The following is a 26,745-nucleotide window of genomic DNA, read 5'->3' on the forward strand; positions in this document are numbered from 1 at the left end:
TTGGATCGCGGACTATGAATCTAGTGAACTTCTTGGTTCAAAAAATTGCACAAAGTTAGAGTTCAGTAAAATCACTTGTCGGGCCACAAGCTGTTACATTTGTGAGAGGGGATTTGAAATCGACTCGAAAAGGTAAGCCAATGCGATGATTCCCAAGTGAGAAGAGCGTGGCTAAAGGCAATAAGGTAAGTACCCCAAGCCTAAACAGTACCTCTGCTTAGAGGAGGAGTGGTCCAGCTGGATTCCGTCTTGCTACAGCGGTGCAGAGCCTGGTTTCTGAGCCTCATTTGTGGGGACAAGAGGGAGGACGTCTGGAGGGCTCTTGCGGCGGTACTTGGGAGGTTGTCGGCAGATACAGGCTTTTTTCGATTCAATGGCGCTTTGCGATTTCAGCGCTTGGCAAACAGCCCGAATCCGGATCTCTGACACCAGTTAGACTCTTTGTTCCCTCGGTTCTGCACTCTGGCAAAGGGACTCTGGATCTGGAGGTCCTGCTTGTGGAGGGTCCTTGGGAGGATCCAAGAGATTTTATCCGGATTTTTTCTGCGGCAGACGTTGCACTCAACTATCGGCACTGGACCCCTGGCATTGGTTTCTCACAGCAACGGAGAAGTACAGCAAGTCTGGGATGGTGGTCCAGTGGAGTTTGTTTCGGGGTTAGTTGGTCCCACTAACCCAAGGGGAGAAGTCGTTCTGTCCGGAGCTTCTGTGTTGAGGTGAAAAAGGAGGCCCGCACAGCATCAGGGCTTCACCGGGGAATTCAAAGGTCCAGGAGGTTGCAGCAAGCTTTGTTCACTGTTTCTTCGTCTGGTGTTTCTCCCAGTGGTCGACTTTGCCTGTAGCCTTTTAAGTAGGTTTCTGTTAATCACACTGCATGGTGGCTGTCCTGAAAGGACAGCCAGCCAATCAGGACTAGTTGCATTCAGACATTCCTAGAGACAAAGGACAGGGGAGTTTCGGACCCTCCCTCAAACCCTGTCCTTCCAGACAGACTGAAGCCAGGGGCGACAAAGGCAAGACAAAGGGCTCAAACCTGTCTCAACGCACAGAGTAAAACCCAAGGAAGACCTCGCAAACAGAAAATGGAGAAAAAAGAAGACTGGGGCCATTTTGCCGAAATGGTCAACCATGGGTGCTCTCCTGCAGCTGAGAGTTCAGCCTGCGGTAGAAAAGCACAATGGTAGGAAAAAGTAAAGCACTGCCTCCAGCCATTTAAAGTCGTGATAACATAAAAATGTTACATGAAAATGTAGGATAGGGGGCTACTAGGTAACCCCCCAGCAATCCACATAAACGGGTGTGGGCTGGTCCTACAAAGAGAAAGGGTAAGTAAAGTCAATTTCACTTTACTGTTCATGGGAACTGTAGTTTATTTTATTTAGTTATTTATATTGTGCACAAAAGCCCAACGGCAGCTAGGTGCTATAAATTGCATAGGGATACGGTTACAAGAGATTATAAGATGACCTCTTAGTTATATCTTACATGACAGATATGACATAGCATTTGTTACGTATTTACAAGTTTTGGCAGTTATGAGGATAACCAAATTACGTTTATATTTGCACAGTTTACAGAATTTACACATTTGCACATTGTTACATTTCTTCTGTGCATCATTGTTAGGGAGAATTCTCATAAATGTGCTAATTCCCTTCACCTTAGTAACCCCCAACAACTTTGCTGAATTTTAAGGACTTGATTTTTATTTATTTTTTTTTACCTGTGAGCCTTTTTTCCCGCTCTTTCATGTGTTTTGAGGTGTGTTTTACTCTTGTGTTCTTTGATTATGGAGTTTTAGATAACTCCATAGGCATCATCTTTTCATGTGTGTTAAATAGCACCCTCAGTGCAGTGACACAGGGATGTCTTTAGACTTCCAAAATGTTTACCTTCTCTGGGATAAACTACTTTTTCCCAGAGAATGGAAGGTTAAATTACCGGTCTTCTTTTTTCGCCATTTCTTTTTGGAAAGGTACTTCTAGAGTTTGTCTCTGCGCGCCAAACCAGGTTTGGTCCCTTTGTTCTTATGCCTTTGGCGGGCCAAGACAGCCTCTGGTGCCTGAGTGTCTCGGGTGGGCAGGAAGTGAGGAAGATACCCGAAACTCCCTGTGCTTAGTCTCTTGGAGACCCAAATGCACTCTTGTGTGATTGGCTGGCTGACTGTCCGGCAAGGACAGCCACCCTGCTGGGTGAGTGACAGCTAGGCTGGAGTGAAAGGGAGAAAACTGTTTAAAAGGTGAGTATCTTGGACTGGAAACCAGAGTCGACCACTGGAACGAAAGAATCGAAGACGAGCTGGAAGAGGATGGCTTCTGCAACTCCTGGACCGTTGGTTTGCCTGGTGAAGCTCTGATGCAGGTCCGAATTGCCAAGTTCATATCGGCAGAGAAGACCTTTCAAGGACGACTTCTTCCTTTGAGTTGGTGGGACCAATCAACTTGTAAGCCACCTGGATACCATTTTCAGAGCTGGTTAGGTTTAACCAGGGGGAAGGACACCAGCTTGTGCACTTCACTACAGCTACTCGAACCGATCTTCCATTTGCCAGTTTGTTTGACCAGTCCCTGTTTAGTGCAGGAGTCCCACGACTGAGGCTCAGTACCAGTGAGATCTGCAGGAACTGCTAGGAACCAACTTCTTCAGCTGTATCTTTTCTTCATATTAAGGTACTGTGCCAACCCAATTGAGATAACTTGCCTCTCGCGGTGAACGTTCGTGAAACTTTCCCAACTTGCAGGCCTAATCAGCTTGTGACCCAACATATTTTTTTTCGTACATACTACTTCTGAGAACTTTGGCAAAGACTTTACTGTTTACTAAAAGAACTGCTCTTTACTGTCCAAGACACTAGCCCATTGACTTTGGCCTAGGCCTATTGAACAGAATCGAGTCCTCTTGTGAACTAAAACTATTTTCACTGCCTAAGAGTATTTGTGATCTATTTTATCAACTAGTGCCTTTGTAGTACTATTTAAATTGACTGAAATGCAATTTTGCTCCTATTTCAGGGGAGCCTAATTTACTCAAACATATTGGTTTGGTACTGAAGTATATTTGTGTATGACATTAAGTTGCCTCCTTCTAGTGAATGTTTTCTAAATGACTGTGTAATAAATTAATAAATGTTTTACCAAGAAACCTTGAGAGTGTCTTTTTGAACCACTGTGATTGTAAGACCTCTGTGTAACATCCTTTTACTGCTCACATTCCCTCTTGAGATGAGCCTGGCTGCTCAGCTCGCTACCAAAAACTGTGTAGTACAGACTTTTACCAAAGGTTGGTTTTTCTTACGCCTGTAGTCCTAATTGTATGTGGTGGTAATGTTTTTAGTTTTTTCTGAATTACCAGAAGGATGTGTTGTTCCTTAGTTGGGTAGGGAGGGCGTTCCACAAGTTAGATGCTATTACTGGGAAGCTTGACCCTCCTACTTTCTGTCTTCTATATTTAGGGACAGTAAGCCGGTTTGTGTAGGCAGACCGGGTAGGTCTATTAGATTGGACTTTACTGATGAGATTACTAAGGTATTTAGATGCTTTGTTCATGATGCATTTGTGGGTTATTGTCAAGATTTTAAATTTGATCCTGTCATGAACGGGAAGCCAATGGATACTCCTATTGGAGGAGATGTGTTCGTTCTTGGGTATATTTAGGGCTGCTCTTATGGCATTGTTCTGTACTACTTGCAATTTTTTGATGTTTCTTTTGCTTGTTTCTGCGAAGAGTGAATTGCAGTATTCAATCCTGGACAATATCAAGGCTCTGGCCAAGGTGATGGAGTTGTTTGAGGAGAGGAAGGGTCTGCTCGCTCTTATCAATTTAGATGCATAAGGTTTTGAGGATACAACAGCGTTAACCTGTCTGTTTAGTGTGTGAGATGAATCTATATAAATCCCTAAGGTTTTTATTTCGTTGACCACCGGTATGGCATTGCCATCAATGACAAATGCTTTGTGTAGTGTTGTGCGTTTAGAGTTTGGTTTTGTTTCCATTAATGATAAGCTCAGTCTTATCATTGAGGCATAATTCATTAATGGCCATCCAGGCTTGGATTGCAGTGTAGATATTGTTGAGGTTTTTTGAGTCTGTGTCATAACATCCAGTGATCGGGATGGATATTTGGGTTTCTGATGTTTGTTAATCTGCTTAGAATCACATGCTGTGCATAGTCCGACAGCCAGTGGTCACTGCGGAGTATTGCATTTTGTTTTTCGTAGTCGAAAAGGGGACGTCGACAAGGCGTGTCTGTAACACTATCCCTATAGTGACGTGCAGTGTACCCACAATCCCTCACGCGTCGGTCCCTCGGATTGTTTTTTCCGCCCAGTTATTGGTCGCCTTTATGCGGAGCTCTTCGAGAGACATTGCGAAATAATATCCTCGACCCTTGGTCGTTTACTATTATTTATAACCATACACCTAGATCCCTCCCGCGACGTGGAAGCTGTTCTCCGCCGAGCAAGATCTTCGACGGAGGGACGACAGGAGGAGATCCTTCGGCGCTGCCGAACACGTGGCCTGGCCTCGCCGGCCTAATACAGTAGGGAGAGTGGGGTCGTGTGGTCATTTCTTTGCTTCACTCTAAGAATGCCTTTCTCTTTCCCCTCGCTCTCTTTCGATGTCGAAATCACATTTCATACCCTCAGCTATGGAGAGGACGCCTTTTAGGTTTTGCCCGCGCTGCAAGGGCAAGTTTACCTGGAACGACAAGCACAAACGGTGTAACCGTTGCTTGCCCCTCGATCACAAAGAGGACGGCTGTGCGGCCTGTAAGTTACTTAAACCCAAAACCTTAAAAGACCGCAGGGTCAAAAGGTGGGCAGCCTATGCGATGTCTAGTTCTGACTCCCTGCTGACGGCCGCCGTCACCGAATGTGACAAGGAAAGTGATTACACAGCCTCCGCAACGGAGGTTGTAGACCTTTCGAAGGAGCATTCCCGCTCCTTGGCGTCCGTCCCCGGCCCCGACAAGCCCGGCTCACGCCCCACTTATGGGGATGAACACCCCGGTGACAAGGACGAACACAGGAAAACACATAAGCACATACCCCACGGCACGCATTCGTCGAAGACGAAGGCAGCCATAGCGTCAACGGAGGCGTCGGGTCCACCGGTGCCTTCCGCCGACCGCAAGGGCCGCAAGCCCTCCCCGCCACCGCTTCCGCGACTGGGCTTTCGGTAAATAAGGGCGCTAACCCCAAATCCTCAGGCGACGCGCCTCGCAAGAGTGCGTACGTCGCCAGTAAAGACTCTGCACTGCCTACAGTGACGGCGAGCGATCCCTCGACGGAGAAGCTGCTCTCCGAAAGCCTCACGCGTATAGCTTCGAAAGACGGCCAGAGACGGACGGCGGGTAACACGTCGATAACCGCTCACAATGCCAAAGAAACGCTGAGGATGCCGGAGGGTAGGCTGGGGCAGCTCCCACCGTCGACAGAAGACCCTAGCCAGCAAGAAGGTTTCTCAGAAGGCGAAGGGACACTATCTTCGATGCTATGGGACATAACTAAGCAACTACAGGGAGAAGGAACTCCCCTTTCACTCCCAGACCGCTCTGGCCTACCTTACTGGACTGCAGAGAGGTTCCAGTCATGTATGGACATGCTAGACAGGTTCATGGCCATCCCAGAAAATAGGACACCCAAGAGGCCAAGGGAGGTACTCCAGGAGGGGCCATGGGCTAAATACCCAAAGCTCTTTAACCCCCTACAGGAAGACATTAACTCTTACGACCTCACTGAAGAGTACTCTCCCTTCCAGGAAGAGGATGAGTTTGTGAATAATGAAGACCAACAAGAGGGAGAAGGTTTTCATGATGACACGAACATGGGTGAGGAGGGCTAGGAGGAGGACCCAGGTGAAGGTGGCTTACAGCCCTGGCAGTCGCCATCAGGGTCTACAGACCCTGACATTCTAGATATTTCTTCTCCTCAGACCACACCGGTCAGGAACCCATCTCCAGTAGACTGATCAGCCCACGTTCAATGCACTACCGAGGAAGGCAGCAGCGCATTTTGAAGTTGAAACTGGGGAGGTCACCCCAGATGCTGATTTCGTCGAAAGGATTATTAAAGAAAAACCTCCTAATAGTCAAACTATTCCTATCCTCGCCTCGGTTAAGAGACGACTCACTCCATCGCTGTTCACCCCCGCGCTGGTAAGAGGGGTCAATCCAAGAATAGAGAAATTGTTCTCACCCTCTCAGTCAGACCCATTATATATCAGGGGTCACTCAGTCCCGGACTCCTTAGTGGTTACTAACATAAGGAAGAGGGCTGGGGTTCAACCAGCAAGGCACCCCCAGACAAAGAAGGGGAAAAAACTTTACGCCTTGGGCAAAAGAATTTCCGCCTCGGCAGCGTTTTCAATTAGGATTGCCAATAATAATACATTGTTGGCAAGCTATGCCGATGCTCAATGGGGAAAGCTTAAGCAGGACATCGAAGAAGTCCCTGAACCTCTAAGAACACGCTTATTGGCTACAGTTACAGAAGGAGCTCTGGTCAACCAGAGCATCATTAAGAACACTCTTGATGCGGCAGAAACTGCTGGCCGTTCTTTGGTGCAGGGAATTCTGTTGAAGCGTCACGTCTGGCTTTGCATTTCCAGTTTCAAGGCAGAAACGCAGGCGTCACTCATTAATAAACCAATAGAAGAGTCAAATCTCTTTGGAAGGGCAGTGGACGATGCACTTGAAAATGCAAAGAAAGAATTTGACACCATAAAGACCTTAGACCAAATCTCAAAGCCTCCAAACAGGCGGGGATTTGGGAACAAGTGTTTTTTTTTCGTGGCCAACGCCAACAGCAGCAGCAGCAACAGCATTAGACTGCGGGCAACTGGCCCTCTAATCAGGGTACCAGTAACCAGTTTAACCAAAGAGGACAACGCCGTGGCAAGGGCAGAGGCTGAGGCTCCAGCCCCAGAGGCACCTTGGCAAGTAACAACAAATGTCTCTGGTTGGGGGCCGGATAACATTGTTCCTTTCAGCATGGGAGGGAATAACATCAGACCGGTGGGTATTGTCAACCGTAGCCCACGGGTACTGTATAGAGTTCAATTGGTCCCCCACCTACAGACCTCCAAGGGGACGACACCTGTCACCAGAACACCTCGTCATCCTCCTGCAAGAAGTAGAACAGCTGCTACAGAAAGGAGCAATAGAGGTCGTGCCCCTAGCTCAGGTAATGGAAGATATTTATTCAGTGTACTTCCTTGTACCCAAAAAGTACCTAACCATGCGCCCTGTACTAGATCTGCGCCCAGCGAACAAATTTGTAAAGCCACAAATTTCATATGGTAACATTACAGGAGGTAATTCCCCTGCTATCTCAGGGGGACTACATGACAACACTAGACATGAGATGCATACTTTCATATTTTGATGTTGCCAGCGCACAGAAAATACCTCAGGTTTATGATAGAGGGCAAACACTACCAGTTCAGAGTGCTACCCTTCGGCATAGCGTCGGCACCGAGGGTATTCACGAAGGCACTGGCAGTGGCAGCGGCCCACCTGCGCAGGTTGTCCATACCGGTATACCCTTACCTCGACGATTGGCTCATAACATGGGAGTCCTACGAGACATGCCTCTCAAACACCCAAAAGACAGTAGACCTTTTATTCCAATTGGGCTTCTCCATCAACGAGAAGAAGTCCAGCTTAGACCCCAGCCAAATTAAACAATTCCTAGGGGCTCTAATTCGAACAAAGGACGGCCTCGTCTTCCCCTCCGAGAGGGTCCAAAATATGCTTTTTCAGATCCCTCAATATGTGGCCGGTCGAGAGGTGACGGTACGCAAAGCAATGCGCTTGCTAGGAATGATGGCGTCATGTATTTATTTGGTACCTCACACGCTCCTGCGCATGCGCCCAATGCAAGAGTTGCTCAACAGCCAGTGCTGTCGGGCCAGCGGACAATGGGACGATCTAGTGGTGGTCTCGCAGGCCTTGGTTCTCTCGCTACGGTGGTGGTCGAAGGAAAACCTGGTAATAGGGAAACCATTCGCCACCCCCGCAGTGGAAGCCACTCTAACCACAGACGCATCCCTCGCAGCATGGGGGGGGCTCACCTATCCCATCAGACTGCTCAGAGTCTGGACTCCGAGCGTAGCTTCCAAACACATAAACTTATTGGAGCTACTTGCGGTGTTCAAGGCACTAAAAGCCTTCCAGACACACCTACAAGGGAAGACCGTGATGGTCCTCACGGACAGCACCACAGCCATGTACTACCTCAACAAGCAAGGGGGCACTCACTCTCCAGGACTGTCCAAGCTGTCCCAGAACATCTGCAAGTGGGCTTTCAGACACATGTTCCTATTGTCACAACATGTACCAGGGGAACTCAATCTGCTAGCAGACAAACTCAGCAGAGACTTCCCTCTGCCCTCAGAGTACGAATGGCGGTTACATGAAGACATAGTCTTCGACGTCTTCACACAATGGGGTTCCCAGAAATAGACCTGTTCGCAGCTCTGGAGAACTCACAATGCCTAGATTACGCCTCCAGATACCCACAGAACCGCTCCAAGGGGAACGGTCTCTGGATACCATGGTCAGGGAAATTTGTTTACGCTTTTCCACCGACTCCTCTGCTGAACAAGATAGTGCACAAGATGCACCAGGAATCAGTCACCATGATACTGATAGCACCGATGTGGGCCCGCCAACCATGGTTTGCTCACCTGATGGAGATGTCCCTGTCCCCACTAGTGAAACTGCCCTGCCCGTACAACTTGCTGTCAGAGGACAAGGGCAAGACACTACACCCATGCCCACAGAACATGAACTTAGCAGCCTGGCTCCTGAGGTCATAGAATTTGGCCATTTACAACTCTCTGAGATGCATGGACATTCTCAAAGAAGCTAGAAAACCCAACACGCGCCACTGCTGCTATAGCAAGTGGTAGAGATTTGTCATCTGGTGTAGAGGTAAGAGCTTCAACCCAGTCCACTGCTCTCCCACACAAATTGTCCTGTACCTGACCCATTTACTGGACTCGGGTCTAGTGTTCAATTATATTAAAGTCCATCTAGCTGCACTTTCTGCATACACCACCTCTCAACTTAAGGTGTCATGGTGGAAAGTCCTAGTTATCAAAGCCTTCATGGAGGGGGTAAAGAGAATACACCCTCCGATAGCAAACCCAGCTCCCGGCTGGGACCTTAATGTGGTACTTACCAGGCTCATGGGCTCACCCTTTGAACCCATGCACAAGGCAACTCTTAAGGACATCACCCTTAAGACTGCTTTCCTAATAGCTATCACCTCCATTAGGAGAGTAAGTGAACTACAGGCTCTTTCTATTCTAGACCCCTTCGTAACAGTTCACAAAGATAAGGTGGTTCTACGCACACACCCAAGGTTTGCACCGAAATTCATATAGAAATTCCATGTCAACCAGTCAATAGAACTACCAACATTCTTTCAAAACCCTTCCAATTTGGGAGAAAAAAAGCCTGCATACACTTGATGTGCGCAGAGCGGTCATGTTTTATATGGAAAGAACTAGGCCACTGAGAAAGACTAATCAGTTCTTTGTCTCGGTGGCAGCAGGAAGAGAAGGAGATGCAGTCTCAAAGTCCACTATATCTAGATGGATTGTTCAATGCATCACTCTGTTTCTCCCTTGCTAAGAGAGAACTACACTTCAAGCCAAGAGCACACACTACTCGAGGCACTGGGGCATCCATAGCATTCATTGCAAACGTTCCCCTTGAGTCCATTTGCAAAGCGGCAACCTGGAGTTCTGTACACACCTTTACAAAACACTACTGTCTAGATGCTCACTCTAGATCTGATTCCCAGGTGGGACGAGCAGTATTAAGATATAATTTCTCTGATGTTCCTTCTCACAACCCACCTCCAACTCCGGGTACTGCTCGCTAGTCTATGCACAGCATGTGATTCTAAGCAGATTAACAAACATCAGAAGACAAAGCATTACTTACCGTAAAAGCATTTCTGATGGTTGTATCTGCTTAGATTCACATGCGCCCACCCTTCCTCCCCGCTCGGATGGAAGGAACATAGACATCTTTCTACATCTCTCTATCTTTTCTGTACTCACTCACGTACAGAAGGCTCCCTCAGGGCAGAAATAATACAAACAGAGGGACCTCGACGCGTGAGGGATTGTGGGTACACTGCCCGTCACTATAGGGATAGTGTTATAGACACGCCTTGTGGAGGTCCCCTTTTCGACTACGAAAACCAAAATGCAATACTCCGCAGTGACCACTGGATGTCGGACTATGCACAGCATGTGAATCTTTGCAGATACAACCATCATAAATGCTTTTACGGTAAGTAATGCATTGTCATCATCTGCATAATTTGTATACGAGATGCCCATTTTATCAAGTTTGTCGAACAGAAGCTTAGTGAAAGCATTGTGCAGTGTGGGGGGGAACACACAAGCCTTGTGGTACCCCACAAGTCACAGGGATAGGCGGGAGGCAGCTGAGGTGTCCAAGAAGACCCTCCTAGTCCGAATGGATAAGAATGATTTAATACATTTGTTGGAGTCTTGGGAGAATGGGGCAGCAGTTTCAAGGTGTTGGCATAAAATATCATGATTGACCAAATCAAAAGCTGCTGAAAGATCAAGCAGGAGGAGAATACACAATTCACCTTTATAAATTAATTGGTCCATTTGTGTTTTCAAGTCGATTAGGGCAGTCTCTGTACCATGACAAGGTCTGAAGCCTGATTGTCCTAGGCCCAGTAGGTGGTTGTCTTCTAGGAACTTTTGATTCTGCAAGTATGCTGCGCGATCACGTATTTTAAGTAAGAAAGGTACTGGGGTCAGGAGGCGAAAATTAGTAGGGATATTTGGGTCTAATGTAGGTTTTTTGAGCAGGGGTAGAATCCAAGCTGTTTTTAGATCTTTTGGAACTGTATTGGTGGCAAAGGAATTATTGATGAGACTGGTAATGGTGCCAGTTCAGTCACACAATCTTTTACTAAGGTTGCAGGACAAATATCCCCTTTGCATCTGGAAGCTTTTAAACCTTTGATGGTATCTAAGATTGTGGAGTGAATGAGAATTTGGGAACATCAAAAGTCTCTCTTGTAGAAGGAGTATTTAGAGATGTTTGGGTAAGGCTCAGTTTGGATTTTTTTAGTTATATTTTTGTTGTAATAGTGAGATTTTGTCAGCTAAGGCATTTTGCATGTTGGAATACCATAATTCGTATTTAACAGTGTGATCTGATGAGAGTGCAGGTGATTCCAGTTCATGTAAAATAGAGAATAGTTCTCTGGTGTTTGATTGGGCATTGGAGATTCTTTGGTTGTGGACTTTGCTTTTAGATTTGATGATCTCTTTCTTGTAATTATTGGCTCGCTTTTGAATAGATTTTTATTTGCTAGAGTGGGTGATTTTAGCCATTTGTTTTCAGCCGATCTTTTCAAAGCGCGTAGGGCTTTGAGTTCTGTGGGAAACCAACGGTTGATTTGTGCTGCTGGTTTGACTTTTTTGTTTTTAGTGGGGCAGCTTTATCAATCGCTTCAGTCATGATTTCATTCTATTGTCTGACTAGGGTTGAGGGGTCGCTATTCAAATAAGTTGATTCGAAGATCGGTTGAGGAGGGGGAAGTATATTGTGTCTAGTGATATTTTTGGAGTTTCTGGAGGGAGCCAAGGGTGTTATGGATAGCTGTTGGAGGTTTTTGATGCTAATAGAGGTGTTAAAAATGATATAGTAATCCAACCAAGGCGATGAGGTATTAGATTGTATTTTGGTAATAGTTAGTTAACCCTAGAAAAGGTATTTAAACCCCAATAGAAATTTTATGGATTTCTCAGTGACACTGCTCTTAAGGTACTGCGTGTCTCCATACAAAAAGCAGATTCCTATGGAGTTTGTTATTCTCCAAAAAAAGTGAAAAAACAAAATCCAAATCAGTTAAAAACACCATTCAAAAGACGTTTTTTGGACGAATCGAGGGTTGAATCACTGCAGAGGAAGCGTTCCAAAAAAACATTCACGGAGCAGTACTCGCCATTCCTCTTCATCTTCGAAGAAATTGAAGAGATAGCATCTCAGGCAACCGACTCCTCGCTTAAATGTAGAGTAGTAGCCTGCCCAGTTAAGTCGGCTACAAAAGCTGAATGGGAGGCCTTTAGGCTTCAAAAATGAAAATCTTCGAGAAGGCAGCCCTGACTCCCTCGAAAGGAAAAGTGAAAAGCCACAACCCTGTCGCGCCTTCTCAGACCGATGAGGAAAAAATGACCAAGACTCGTGTGCCCTTGAGCCCGGGTGAAAAGCCGTCGACCCATCCAGAGGCCAGTACTATCGACATTGAAACGTTAAATGCCCTTGAAGGAAATTGAAAAATCTTATGAGCCACTTCCAAAGAAAATCTTTTTCAAATCCTTTTCATCTATTTTTGAGGAACATGAGCCGTCAGATCTGGACACTCCTCCTTTTGGGTTGGAATATGCACCACCCAATGTTCCTGATGCTTTGATATCTGAGGAGTCAAAAATTAATGCTTTATAGGAAAATCTGCAAAGCACAAGTGGCCTCGACAATTATCCAAAACTGGAATTTAGATAAGGGTCCCCAAAAAGACAGGAAATGGTGAAGGCTAACTGGGAGTCTCTTGAGAAAAGGCCGGCAGTAAATAACACTTTAACAAAAAAATATAAAACTTAAAGTAGTGATCCAGAATTTCTTTCTAAACACCCTACACCGGAAAGCCTTGTAGTACAGGCTGCAACTTCCACTTAAAGACGGACAGCATATCGTACCATACCACCTGACGGGGATGGCAAGCATTTGAAAGTATCTTCAGCGTGTAGTATGGCTTTGAAGTCAATCAACACCACTTGTGCTCTTGCAAAATGTACCCACACTTTCTGGAATTGCATTTCTATGGCAGCTGAGCATATCCCTGAAGGAGAAGAGAGAGAATAATCCCTGAACATTTTGAAAGAGGGGAAAGCCACTATATGCAAGTCTCCTCAGTCGGGTTTGGACTCTGCTGATAGTGTTAGCAGAGCCATCGCAGCGAGCAGTCATTTGTGTGGTTGAGAGTCTGGTTTTGCGCTTGTTGTGCAGTCTTGACTACTCAATATGCCCTTTGACAGCACTCTATTATTTAGCAGTCATGTTGATGTGAGCCTTGAAAGCAGCAGCCACTATCCGACAGCCTCAACCTTCACAGCCCACTGCACAGGCTTGGAGGGTTGGTCCTTTCGCTACTATTCCTCATTCGGAAGAGCAAGAGGGCTGGCCAGTCAGAGGTCCGAAGAAATTACATTGTGGTGGCGAGGAAGAGGTGCCAGGTCTGCCCAAGCAATGGCTTCTTTACCCTCAACCGCTGCTTCAGCTGCAGCAAAACATCTGAGGCCTTAATCCACAAGACCCCAGTGAGAGGCAGGCTCACTCAGTATCTGGAAGAATGGGGGGGGGGGCATTACTTCCAATGCTTGGGCCTTGCAAACCATAGCCCAGGGTTACTGCTTCCCCCCTTTTAAGGCCTCCGGATCATCCACTGGAGCGTCACTCTTGCAAAATTCCAGATCCGTTCCTCTTGCAGGAGATTTCCAGTCTGCTTCGAGAAAGGTGCTATGGGACCGTTACCTGTGATGGAGGAACAGCACTCGCCTTACTTTTTGATTGCCAAAAAGGACTGAGGATTGAGACCCATTTTGAACGAGTTCTTCAGTAAGGACACATTCAAAATGGTTACCCTTTCCCAGATCCTTCGGGCCCTCCAGCTTCAGGATTGGATTACGTCACTGGACTTTCAGGATGCTTACTTTCATTTGCCTATTCATAACGAGCACAGAAAGTACCTGACGTTCGCTGTTGGCGTTCCTCATCAGTTTCAAGTTCTGCCATTCAGTTGACCTCCGCCCCTAGGGTTTTCACCAAGTTGATGGCAGTGGTGGCAGCGAGTCCCGGGCGAGGGGGAATTCACGTCTACCCCTACCTGGACTGGCTGATCAGGGCCCGTTCTCCAGAACAGGTCCTGGAACATCTCGGCGTAACCTGCTGTTAAAAATCTTCCTCTTTACTGCACCTTGCATTCCATTTTAATGAACCCCCAAACTTTTTGCTTTTATTTTTGTATCTGACCTGTACTCTTACGTCCCATCCCCTTTCCTCCATACTGCATGGGCGTCCCTTACAAGGGCCGGGAGACGGAACGTTTTTCACCAGGAAAACCTTCTTCCCCTTTAAATTGAGAGGCGTGTGGGTGTGCGGCCCAGCGAGCATGCGCTGCCCTGACTCTGCCTCCTGCGCTACACCTCAGTCCCATTTTCCGCGTCGACTAGCGCGCTGATTTCACCAGCGCTCCTGCGTTTAGCTTCGGCCTTGTAATACCACACACTATTCCCCGGATACATTCTTCTGTCTTTTTGTCTTCTTTTTATCGATCAGGTGCTCGGTGCTCTGGCGCCATGCTCCTCCCCAGTACATGTCGACATCAGCGGGCTTCAGCAGGTGTCAAGCCTGCGAGGGGCTCTTCTCCACAGCCGATTCCTGCGCTCTCTGCCTATGCTCCAACCACGGCTGGGAGGGCTGTACCGCGTACGTCAAGCTTACACCGCATGCTCTCAAGAACAGACTAGGTAGGTGGAGGGAGCTCTTCGAAAAGTCGCCTCCAGAGGACATGAAGGACTTCGTCAGACACAAGTCAAGAACCAAGGTAGGGATGCTTTTTTCCAGCGCACCCCACAAGGGCGACTCCTTCCCAAGGAAACGCCTGAGGTTCTCGCAGCAGCATGGGTACCGAGTCTAGTTCAGCTACTGGCCGTCAGCCCGAGGGGTTATCAGATCCTTCCGGAAACAGCGCTGAGGAACCGCAAGGTTCTGTTACCGGGTTTACACCCGTGGGGCTACACCCTAGTACCGGTCAGATGTCTGAGGGGGTGCCTGCATGCAGCACTACCGGCGACCCTGCCGAGGGCACTATGCCTACCAAGCTTTGTCTTGAGGTGCAGGGTAGGTCTCATGCTCCACCACCAAGAGTCCTAGAAGAAGCCGGGCCCAGTGAGCCAAGCACCATGACTTCGACATGAGACACGCAGCTAGACAAGATGGCCGCTCATCTGATACCTCCCCTCGCAGCGGAGCAAGTGGGTGAACGAGTTACAAGGTGGGACTGGAGTCAACCAGGTATGTGGCCTACAGCTTAACCATCAGCAGCGCAGGGCAGGTTCCCTCTGCAACCGAGACAGAATATGCACCGGCCCCAGCAGTTGCCTGCAAATTTCACCTGCAACTCCACGGGCCTGTGAGGACAGGTTCTTCGAAATGTTCCTCACCCTCATGTGATCCCCTCAGATGGGGGCCATCCTCAGTGATGCTACCAGGGACACGCTCCTTCCGGCCCTGCCGCCCGCGCCCCTAGTCATTCCTCCTATGGCTCCAGCGCCGCAGGCCCCTGCGAAGCCTCCGATGGCTCCTTCGGTCCCGGCTCTTAGTTCATAGCCTGATATTGTGGGAATTGTAGTCAGACACATCTGGGGAGCCAAAGGTTGCAGACCCCTGTTCGAGAGGATTCCTAAAACCTTTGCTTTTCCTTCACTTGTGAAATGTAAAATGTCCTTCTGCTTCTCTCCCATTTTGTTGCATACATTTGAGCTATCTTTAAGTTGATTGAAAATTCAATTTTTATGGTCGGGCATACAGCTTAGTGAGCTCTGACCCCACAGTAAATGCAATAAATGTTTGTATTTTTGTCTTTAGGTATGAAGAATGCAAAGAGAAACTTGTGCCATTTTTGAAGAAAGTTGGTTTCAACCCCAAAAAAGATATTCACTTTATGCCCTGCTCTGGACTAACTGGTTCCAACCTTAAAGAGCCGGTAGACTTCTGTACATGGTATAGGTATGTATTAAGAGGCTTAATTCTTAAGAATGTTTTTGCATGATTTCAAAAAACATCTGCTGTCATTGTTAGTTATGTTTAACAGATTGTTTCCCCCTACGGATTCCTCATCTATAATAATCCATCTCCAGGGCAGCTGATCTTTTGAAACTTTTCCGCCACCAGGGGTTGCCGTGCCGTGTCTGCTCCTTTACACGCCTACAGTACATGACATCGGGGCCAGTGGTTTTAGAAGCTCGGCACCCAGTGGCCTCCATTCCTTCTTTCTGCATACTGTTCGCTTCAGGAACACTGCTACTTTTGAGTTTTGTGAAAATTTCTACTCCCACAAAGACGTCTGGCTTCAAGCCCTGCACGGACTGCTGTCAACAAATGTTGGTTTGCGGTCGTCGCAGGTTTGGTCTATACTGTTTGGGGGAGAAGCACAACCCACAAGACTGTAGTTTGTGTCAGTCGATGCATTCAAGGGGTGTCCAGGAATGGGCTGTAAAACTCTTCACCATTTTCCACAAGGAAAAAGACAAGGGATCACGTTTGAGGTCGCAAGGCATGGAGCGCAGGACAGAAAATGGCCCCTAGCCTGAAAAGAGAAGCATGGTAAGATGTCTGGTTTACCAAGCAGTACCTCCGAGCACCACTCGTCTTCATCTGGGGTGGATTTTGGGAGGCCAACCTATTATGGTGAACAGGAACGACACTGAAGTCATACTCTACTCAATTAACGTTGATAGCAGAGCAGCAAGGCTTGGACTCTGGAGGGGTGTGAAAGTGATCTAGGGCTACGAGTCACTCATAGAGCACAACATTAATTCCACTTAAAGTACAACATACATATTCAATGATTTCTCAGGCCTTTTAAAATGCACACCAAACAATAAAACCTTGGGCAAAGTATTGTCCCACAACTAATTTTACATATAAACCACAATTGGGGGTTGTGACTAGACTACCCTACAGTAGACTCCCCCTACAGTAGGGTGCATGGCATCAGCAAGACTTGGAATAACTGTGTGCAGTAAAGTGAGTGAAGAGAGAACAGGTGATACAAAACCAGTAAACACTGATAAATCGTGAGATTAGCAAATTAGAGAACACTTATGAATAAACCTAAAATTAGATCCCTAACTTTAAGTCCAACCCTGAGCTGAGATAGGAGGGGGCCTAGTTATATACTGGTCGTGTAGGTTTACTATTGGATTACAGCAATTCCAGTGGTTGCAATTAAGGGTTCCGAATGATTACAAAAGTTCAGGTAAAGTCTCTCTCAATCCCACTGCACTAGGGTTGGCCCAGCAGGGGGATCTTGACCAGACCACCATCCATCTTGTTAGCACAGATTTTCTATACTGTGGCTTAGTGGACACAGATGTATAGAAGGCCAACCAAGTATAGTGACAGCGACAACTCTGGGAGCTTGTTAGGGAGAATTTTCATTTCTCCAGCATGGGATCTGGCATGGATTCACATGCTCATGAATATTCCCCGTCGTCTGGCTGGGAATCCTCGGTATAGAAAAAAATCAGTATCAGTTTCGTTTCTGATCTGTCTTTCTTAGTAGTAACCAATCACTGGTCTCTGGGTAATACTGCCCCCAGCCAATGACTGCCCTCTCCCCAAACCCCGCCTCCGGCAGCCATCCTCAGATTTTTACCGCACGTTCAAGTGTTGGGAGTCCTCGTGCTGTAGCTCTCGAGCTTTTGCTGCGTTTTCGCGCTTTTTCAGGAGATTTTTCTCATTTTTCGGTTAAATAGAGCCTCAAGCTCCACCATTCTACATCCGATCAACGGGGATCCGGATTCCAGAAGTTCCAAGGCCTACCCCGGACATGGCCCAGGAGAAAGGAAGCTCGACGCCCGGGAAGCTGTTCCGGACCTGCTCTGGATGCCAGCTTCAGAATGTTTTCAAGGAGGACGAGCATTCGTTATGCCTGTCTCATGAGGACAAGACGCACAAGGAGAAGGACTGTGCGTTTTGTGGGAACATGTCAGAGCGGACCATGAAGGATCGCCACCTCCGTCTCGCCAACTGGCTGGAAGGGAAGAGCCCGTCAGGCGAGAAGAAGAAAAAGAAGTCCGAGTGGTCTTCTAAGTCCTGTTAGGGCGCCCCGGCGACGGGGGCCCAACAAAAGGCTAAGCACCGCGAGTCGGCGGGCACCGGGAGCGCCAAACGGTCGGGCTCCTTGGCTGCCAGGCAGGGCGCATCCTCCCCGGCGCCATCAACCACGAGCCAACGCTCTGGCTCGGGTAAGAGGAAGTCCGAGAACCCGGCGAAGCTTCTGGAGAGGCCCCGGTCGTTCTCGAAGATTCCAGCAGAAGGGGAGCGAGGCTCGGACCCTCCCCCCAAGGTGAAGGCCCCAGGAGTCCAGAAGGTGACGATGGCCTTAATTCACCCTGCTAAGACCTCGATTGAGGATATCGCCGCGGCCCTGGCTCAGCCTGTGGGGGCTACACCAGTTGAGGCTACACCAGTTGAGGCTACACCAGTGGAGGCGCCCTCAGGACCCAGAGTCTCCCTGCCACCGCGGAGGGAGTCGTCTTTCAGGCCCATTGAGAAGACCCCCACAAAGTCCTTGTTGGAAAAGGTGGGGGAGGAGCTGGTGGCCATCATGGATACGGACACAGCCTCTGAAGAAGAGCTCATCGAAGTCGTGGAAGAGGCCCAGCCCATCGGGAGGGATCCCGACGAGGGCGACGACGAGAGCGACGGTGTCGCCGACAAGGCTCCTCAAGAGCCCTCGCGCCCGTAGTTTCCGGCGCCGCAGGACACCTCGGCGGCCATTTTGTCAGCGATTCAGTCCTTATTCTCGGAGATAAGGACAAGGTTGCCCCTTCCCCCGACGGAGGTACCTGAGCCAGACCCGACGGGGGAACCGGAGCCAGGACCTTCGGAGAGTCCACCGCATAAGAGGACGACGACGCATCCTACGCCACCTCTCCCACCTCTGCGGCCTGCTCTGCCTTCCCCCCGGTCTACTACCCACGGGGATGATACAGGCACGGACACGGCTACGACGGGTACAGATGACGACGACGGGACGTGTCCCCAGTCGACCCCTGCTCAGGCATCCCTGCACGACAAGATTGGATCCTTTCATGCCATAATTTCCAGGGCATCCGAGCTTTTTCAGCTCTGCCCAGAAGAAAAGAAGAAAGAAGGGTTCCTTTACCAACGGCGCAAGGCTAAAAGGAAGACGGTCCTCGCCGTACCGCTTCTTGATGACCTCTGGGATGAGGGGCTCGCCCTCCTCAAGAACCCTGCCACGACGCCGGCAAAGAGGGACCGGTACGAGAAGAAGTACCGGGTCCCCGACGCTGCCCCCTTGTGCCTTCGGGCACAACCTACCCCAGATTCGGTCGTCTCGGCGGCGGCAAAGAAGAAAGCTAGGGGGGCATCAGCCTTGACCTCAACTTCCCCGCCGGACGGCGAGGGCAGGAAGTTGGACACGATGGGACGACGGATCATCTCATCCGCAGCGACGACTATCAAGGCGGCCATCGCCCTGGCTATCGTAGCCCGCTACGACAGGGATTTGTGGTTCAAAATCCCCTCTGTTAGACTTCCTTCCTGACGCCAAAAGGGCTGAGGCCCTTGAAATCCTACAGGAAGGGGAGATTGCTTCGGACCACGCCATCACGGTGGCAACGGACATCGTCGACACCGGTTTCTGTCAGTTGGGCAACGGCGTTTGCTTGGGACGACGAGGATGGCTCAAGGCCACGTATTTCCGCCAGGACGTACAAACCAAGGTTTTGGACATGCCCTTCGACGGGAACAATCTGTTTGGGAAGGCGGTTGATGAGTCCCTTCAGGCCATCAAGACGGACACAGACTGCCCGGGCACTGGGAGTGCTCCAACAACGACGGCCGTCCTTTCGGAGCTTCGGAGGCAGACAAGGTGCCTTCAAAGGATCCAGCAGTGGCTCCTCCACTTAGCGGCAAGATCTTCGTCCCAGGAAGCCTAAAGGGGACGCAGCAAGTCAGGTGGTGCCCGTCGTCGACGAGGAGGTCAAGGAGGCAAGGCGGCCTCCAAACAAGATTGAACCGACCGTGGGGTTGGGCCCCCGCCGAAGAACCCCGGTGGGAGGCCGGCTGGCGAGTTTCGTCAGCGTGTGGGAGTCCATCTCCATCTCCACTGACGATTGGGTGCTGGACGCCCTGGCCCAAGGGCACGCCCTCGAGTTTCAGAAGAAGTGCCCTCGCGTTCCACCCGTGGCCAGGAAGGAAAATCACGTCCCTCAACTACTGTTGGAAGTAAGGGCGATGCTCAAGAAGGGTGCCATCGAGCTCGGCTCCGGAGTTTACTCAAGGTACTTCCTCGTAAAAAAGAAGACAGGAGGATGGCGCCCCATCCTGGACCTACGACGACTGAACAAGTACATCAAGGCACAGAAGTTCCGTATGGTCACCCTCCAGCATGTGCTGGGACAGCTGGAGGAGGGCGATTTCCTGTCATCGTTGGACTTGGAGGATGCCTACTTCCACATCCCCATTCTAAAAAGACACCGAAAGTTCCTCAGGTTCGTGGTCCAAGGGCGGCACTACCAGTTCAAGGCCCTCTCGTTCGGATTGAAGTCGCCACCCAGGGTGTTCACCAAGTGCCTCGCACCGGAGGCGGCGCGGCTGCGCCTACAGGGGATCCACGTCTACCCCTACCTGGACAACTGGTTCATCCGGGCAAGGACAAGGGAGCTCGCCGTGGAGCACACTGCGAAGACCGTCCATCTGCTCACGGACCTGGGATTCTCCATCAACTTTCCAAAATCCCACCTGGTTCCGTCGCAAGTCGCCCTGTTTCTGGGAGCCAAGCTCGACAGTGGCGCGGCTGGCCTCGCCGTCGGAGGAAAGGACCAGGACCATTCTGGGCAAGGTGCAGCGTCTGCTGGCCACGGACATGGCTAGGGTAAGATCTATCAAGTCCCTCCTCGAGATGATGGCCTCCTGCATTTATCTGGTGCGCCTTTGCATGCTTTGGGTGAGACCCTTACAGGAGTTCCTCGACGCCTGCTGGATCCAGTCGACGGGCAGCTTCGAGGACAGGATCCCTCAACGAGAAGTTGCGTCAGGCGATCCAGTGGAGGGGTACCCGCGCCCATCTGTCGGCAGGCACGGACTTCCAGACCCCAGCTCACCAGGTGACTGTGACGACGGACGCCTCCCTGGAAGGTTGGGGAGCACTCCGGAGATCTTCACGCGAGAGGCCTTTGGCTCCCGGAGGAGAAGTCTCTCCACATCAACATCTTGGAGCTCTGCGCGGTGTTCTGGGCCCTCAGGTCTTTTCTTACGTCCCTCAAGGGCAAGGTGGTGAGGATCTTCACTGACAACACCACCACGATGTTCTACATCCGGAAGCAGGGCGGAACCAGGTTCCCGGCCCTATCCAAGGAAGCCCAAGATCTGTGGCATTGGGCCGTCGCCCAAGGGATGTTTCTGGTGCCTCTTCATCTGGCAGGAATAAAAAACACGATCGCCGACTCACTCAGCAGGGAGCTGCGCTCGTGCCACGAGTGGGAACTACGCCAGGATCAAGTGGATCGACTCTTCCGACGATGGGGCGAACCCCAATTCGATCTCTTCGCGGCGGCGACGAATTCCAAGTGCCGGAGGTTCGCCAGCAGGTTCCCCCAGCCAAGGAGCATGTGCGATGCTTTCTCATTCCCCTGGGACGGCCTATTTCTTTATGCGTTCCCTCCGCTGCCGTTGCTGCTCCGGCTCATCAACCAGCTCAGGAGGTCCCGGTGCAGGATGATCCTCGTCGCACCGGCGTGGCCGAGACAGATCTGGTTCCCGGACCTTCTGGACTTGTCAACGTCCCCACCAGTCAAGCTGCCGATGGACGCAGACCTTCTTCTCTCCAGAGAAGGAGGCGCCATTCTTCACCACAACCCGGAGTCGCTGAACTTGCAGGCCTGGCTCCTGCAGCACAAGAGTTTGGAGGGTACGACATCCCGGCCGACTGCGGAGAGGTTCTTGCAAAGGCCAGGGCGTCCTCAACTCTCAAGTGCTACGGACATAAATGGAAGAGGTTCTCTGTCTGGTGCCGTGCACAGAAGATTAACCCTCTGCGGATTACGGCCCCTCAAGTACTGCCGTACCTACTGTCGCTGGCCAAAGCTGGACTGGCTCACGCCTCCATCAAAATACATCTGGCTGCAATCTCCCGATATACCAGGACGACGGGACGGGCGTCCTTGTGGTCTCATCGCCTGGTGAAAGAATTCATGAAGGGACTATTCCGATCATTCCCGCCGGTGAAGGCTCCTGCCCCGGCGTGGGAGCTTAATGTGGTGCTAACCAAGCTCATGGGGGCCCCATTTCAGCCTATGCTGTCATGGAAGACAGCTTTCCTCGTGGCCATCACCTCCGCACAACGAGTGGGAGAGATCCAGGCCCTATCTTGCAAGCCTCCATACTTGACTTTTCATGACACGAGGGTGGTGCTGAGGACACACCCATCCTTTATGCCCAAGGTGCCGTCGGACTTCCACCTCAACGAGCCCTTGGTGTTGCCAGTTTTCTTCCCGTCGCCTTCGTCGCCGGCCGAGAGGACTTTGCACTCGCTGGATGTAGCTAGAGCGCTGAAGTTCTGCGTGGACCGCACGAAGAGTTTTCGGAAGAAGTCACAGCTGTTTGTGCACTTTGGGACTGTGAATCAAGGGAAGGCTCTCTCGAAGACTTCCATTTCCAGGTGGCTCTCTGGCTGCATCATGCACTGTCACCGGTTGGCAAACGACAGCTGCCTGGCCGTCCGAGAGCCCATTCGACCAGAGCGATTGCTGCTACCACGGCGTTCCTGTCTGGTGTGCCCCTGCTGGACATCTGCAGGGCTGCGACATGGAGGTCGACGCACACCTTCACAAGATACTACTGCGTCGATCGGGACTCCAGGGAGGAGTCCAGGGTCGGCCAAGCAGTGCTGCGCAACCTGTTCGCCTAAGGTGAGCCTGGTGAGGAGGTAAGAGTTGCTTAATGTTGAGTTGTTGTATTGCTTAATGTTGAGCCTGTTGCCACCTCCTGTGGTTGTGCATGTGTGTACTGCTATGTATTCTCTTATTCATGAGCATGTGAATCCATGCCAGACCCCATGCTGGAGAAGGAACAAGTTACTTACGTGTAACTGCTGTTCTGATGTTTGTTAATCTGCTTAGAATCACATGCTGTGCATAGGTCCGACATCCAGTGGTCACTGCGGAGTATTGCATTTTGTTTTTCGTAGTCGAAAAGGGGACGTCGACAAGGCGTGTCTGTAACACTATCCCTATAGTGACGTGTGTTGTACCCACAATCCCTCACGCGTCGAGGTCCCTCAGATTGTTTTTTTCCGCCCAGATACTGGTCGCCTTTACGCGGAGCTCCTCGAGAGACATTGCAGATTTAATCTCCTCGACCTTTGGTCGTTTTCCTATATTAATATAGAACATATCGATCCTCCCCTCGACGCTGTTGTGAAGCTTCTCCGCCGAGCAAGATCTTCGACGGAGGGGACGAGCAGAGGAGATCCTTCGGCGTTGCCGAACACGTGGCCTGGCCTCGCAGGCCAAATACAGTAGGGAGAGTGGGGGTCGTGGGACATCTCTAATTCTTTTCTGAGAATGCCTTTCCTTTTCCCCTTCCTTTCCCTTGGGGTGGTTATCACGTTTTATTGCCTCAGCTCTGGAGAGGACACCCTTTAGGTTTTGCCCGCTTTGCAAGGGCAAGTTTACTTGGAAGGACAAGCATTCACGGTGTAACCGCTGCTTGCCCCTCGATCACAAGGAGGAAGGTTGCACGGCTTGTCGGCTTCTTAAGCCGAAGACTCTAAAAGACCGTAGGGTCAAAAGGTGGGCGGCCTACACTATGTCGAAGGCCGACGCTCCACCCACCGTCGCTACCTCCGACAGTGACGAGGAACGTGATACCACGACCTCCGCTACGGAAGTCGTAAACCCCCCTAGAGAGCGCACACGCGCTTCGTCGTCTGTCCCCGGCCCCGACGGGCTCGGCTCACGCCCTGCTTATGGGGATGAACACCCCTTCGACACTGACGCACACAAGACCACACATAAGCACACAACCCATGGCTCTTCTTTGCCGAAGGCAAAGAGAGCATCAGCGCCCAAGGAGACGCAGGTTTCACCGGCGGCCTCCTCGGACCGTTCGGGTTCGAAGCCCCTCTCATAACCGCAGCCCCGACCAGCGACTGGGCTTTCGGCAAATAAGGGCGCCGCCCCCAAATCATCGGCCGGAGCGCATCAGCAGAAAGCGCATGCCGCCGTAGAGCGTTCGACACCCATAACGTCGAAACCACAGCTCCCCGCTGACAAACGAGTTGCTGAGAGCTTGGCGAGGATCGTGGTAGCCGACGCCCAAAAGCGTACGCCGAAAGACACGTCGAGTGCTACGCAAAGGTCGAAAGACACACCTGAAGGCTTTTCGGAAGGCGACGGGACACTTTCCTCGACGTTATGGGAGAAGTCGAGCCGTGTTCAGCTACAAGACACCAATTTTCCCCCGCTAGACCGCTCAGGGGTACCCCATGAAACCATGGAAAGGCTCCATCTCTGCATGGAAAGGATGGAGAGGTTTATGAATGCCCAAAACACTCCCACTCCAAAGAGAATAAGAGAAGGGCCTCAGGAGGACCCCAGGGCCAAAATTCCAAGATTAGTCAATCCCCACCAGGACACAGCCTCAGACTTCCACAGTGTGTATGACCTCACTGGGGAAGAACATTATTTTGAGGAAGAGGATGATTTTATGGACGAGGAAGACGGACGGAACCAGCAGGAAGGTCTGGAGGACAGCCCAGACTCGGTAGGAGAAGGCTTCGGAGAAAATCCAGAAGAAGGACCTTCTCACCCCTGGCAATCACCATCAATATATTCCGACACTGATGTCCTGAATCTAAATCCTCCTGACATTTCACCGGTTAGAAACACGTCTCCCATTGATGATCAACCCACATTTAATGCCCTGTTGCGCAGAGCAGCAGCACACTTTGAACTAGACACTGGGGAGCTCTCTCCTGAATTAGACTTTGTAGAAAGGGTTATTAAGGAGAAACCCCCGGTCAGTCAGACAATTCCCCTCCTCGCTTCGGTGAGGAGAAGAATCACCCCTTCGCTGTCCACACCCGCACTAATCAGAGGGGTCAATCCTAGAATTGAAAAACTTTTCACTCCTTCACCCTCAGACCCGCTGTACATCAGGGGACATTCCATTCCGGATTCCCTGGTAGTAACCAACACAAGAAAGAGGGCAGGGGTACCACTTTCCACCAGTGAAGCACCACCTGACAAGGAGGGCAAGCGGTTATATGCCCTTGCTAAAAGAATTGCATCCTCGGCCGCCTTTTCGGCAAGAATTGCCAACAACAAATCTTTGCTCGCTAGCTATGCGGACGCGCAGTGGGCCAAACTGCGCAAAGACGCCGAAGAAGCGCCGGAACCATTACGTACACGCCTGCTTTCAACTATTGGCGAAGGAACCCAGGTCAACCAGAGTATTGTGAAGAGCTCTCTGGATGCGGCAGAAACTGCGGGACGTTCCCTAGTTCAGGGAATAGTCCTAAAACGACACGTATGGCTGCGCAACTCAGGGTTCAAACCGGAGACACAGGCGTCTTTAATAAATAAACCTGTTGAAGACTCCAACCTCTTCGGGAAGGCGGTGGATGAGGCTCTGGAGATGGCTAAAAAAGAGTTCGATACAATCAAAACTCTTGACCAAATCTCTAAGCCCGCTACCAGGCGCGGATATGGCAATAAACGCTTTTTTCGTGGCCAACGCCAACAACAAAACCAGCAGCAACAGTACCCTGCCACCAATTTCCAGACCAGTAGTGGCCAGTACAGTCAAAGAGGACAGCGTCAGGGCAAAGGAAGAGGGCGAGGGTCCACCCCCAGAGGTTCCCAAGCCCCTAACAACACCAAGTGACGCGAAGATTCGCGTCCCCTCCCATGCAACACCGGTCGGGGGCCGGATAACATCCTTTCTTCCAGCATGGGAGGGTATAACGTCAGACCGCTGGGTACTTTCCACCGTAGCCCACGGATACTGCATCGAATTCAACAGTTCCCCAACATACAAACCCCCGATGGGAAGACGCATGTCCGGAACATCTTGCCATCCTTCTACAAGAAGTACAGCAACTGCTGGAAAGGGAGCCATAGAGGTCGTGCCTCTATCTCAGGTAACGGAAGGTATTTATTCAGTGTACTTCCTTGTACCCAAAAAGGATCTAACCATGCGCCCTGTATTAGATCTGCGCCCAGCGAACAAGTTTATCAAACCCCAAAAGTTTCGTATGGTGACCCTACAGGAAGTGATCCCACTGCTATCACAGGGAGATTACATGACAACATTGGACATGAAAGATGCATGCTTTCATATTTTAATGTTGCCAGCGCACAGAAAATACCTCCGGTTCATGATAGAGGGCAAACACTACCAGTTCAGAGTGCTACCCTTCGGCATAGCATCAGCACCGAGGGTACTGGCAGTGGCAGCGGCCCACCTGTGCAGGTTGTCCATCCCAGTTTACCCTTACCTCGACGACTGGCTCATAACAGGGGATTCTTACGAAACATGCTTCTCCAATACCCAGAAGACTGTAGACCTTTTGTTCCAGTTAGGCTTCTCCATCAACGAAAAGAAGTCCAGCCTAGACCCCAGCCAAATCAAACAATTCCTAGGGTCTCTAATTCAAACAAAGGACGGCCTTGTCTTCCCCTCCAAAGAGAGGGTTCAAAACATGTTGTTTCAGATCCCTCAATATGTGTCCGGTCGAGAGGTGCCGGTACGCAAAGCAATGCGCTTGCTAGGCATGATGGCGTCGTGTATTTATTTGGTACCTCACGCGCGCCTGCGCATGCGCCCTATGCAAGAGTGGCTCAACAGCCAGTGGTGTCAGGCCA

At 50.3% G+C, this 26,745-nt stretch overlaps 1 protein-coding gene across 1 annotated transcript in view; it reads left to right on the plus strand.

Moving 5' to 3' along the window:
* Positions 1-26,745, plus strand: part of GSPT1 (G1 to S phase transition 1) — a 647,462-nt gene that overhangs the window by 310,877 nt on the left and 309,840 nt on the right. Inside the window, exon 9 of the mRNA XM_069645596.1 lies at positions 15,713-15,853. Within this exon, the coding sequence (XP_069501697.1) occupies positions 15,713-15,853 (141 nt within the window). The remainder of the gene's footprint in view (positions 1-15,712; positions 15,854-26,745) is intronic.

This window comes from Ambystoma mexicanum, chromosome 2p (assembly GCF_040938575.1).
Source record: "Ambystoma mexicanum isolate Mex_15411 chromosome 2p, UKY_AmexF1_1, whole genome shotgun sequence".
Classification (NCBI taxonomy): Eukaryota; Metazoa; Chordata; class Amphibia; order Caudata; family Ambystomatidae; genus Ambystoma; species Ambystoma mexicanum.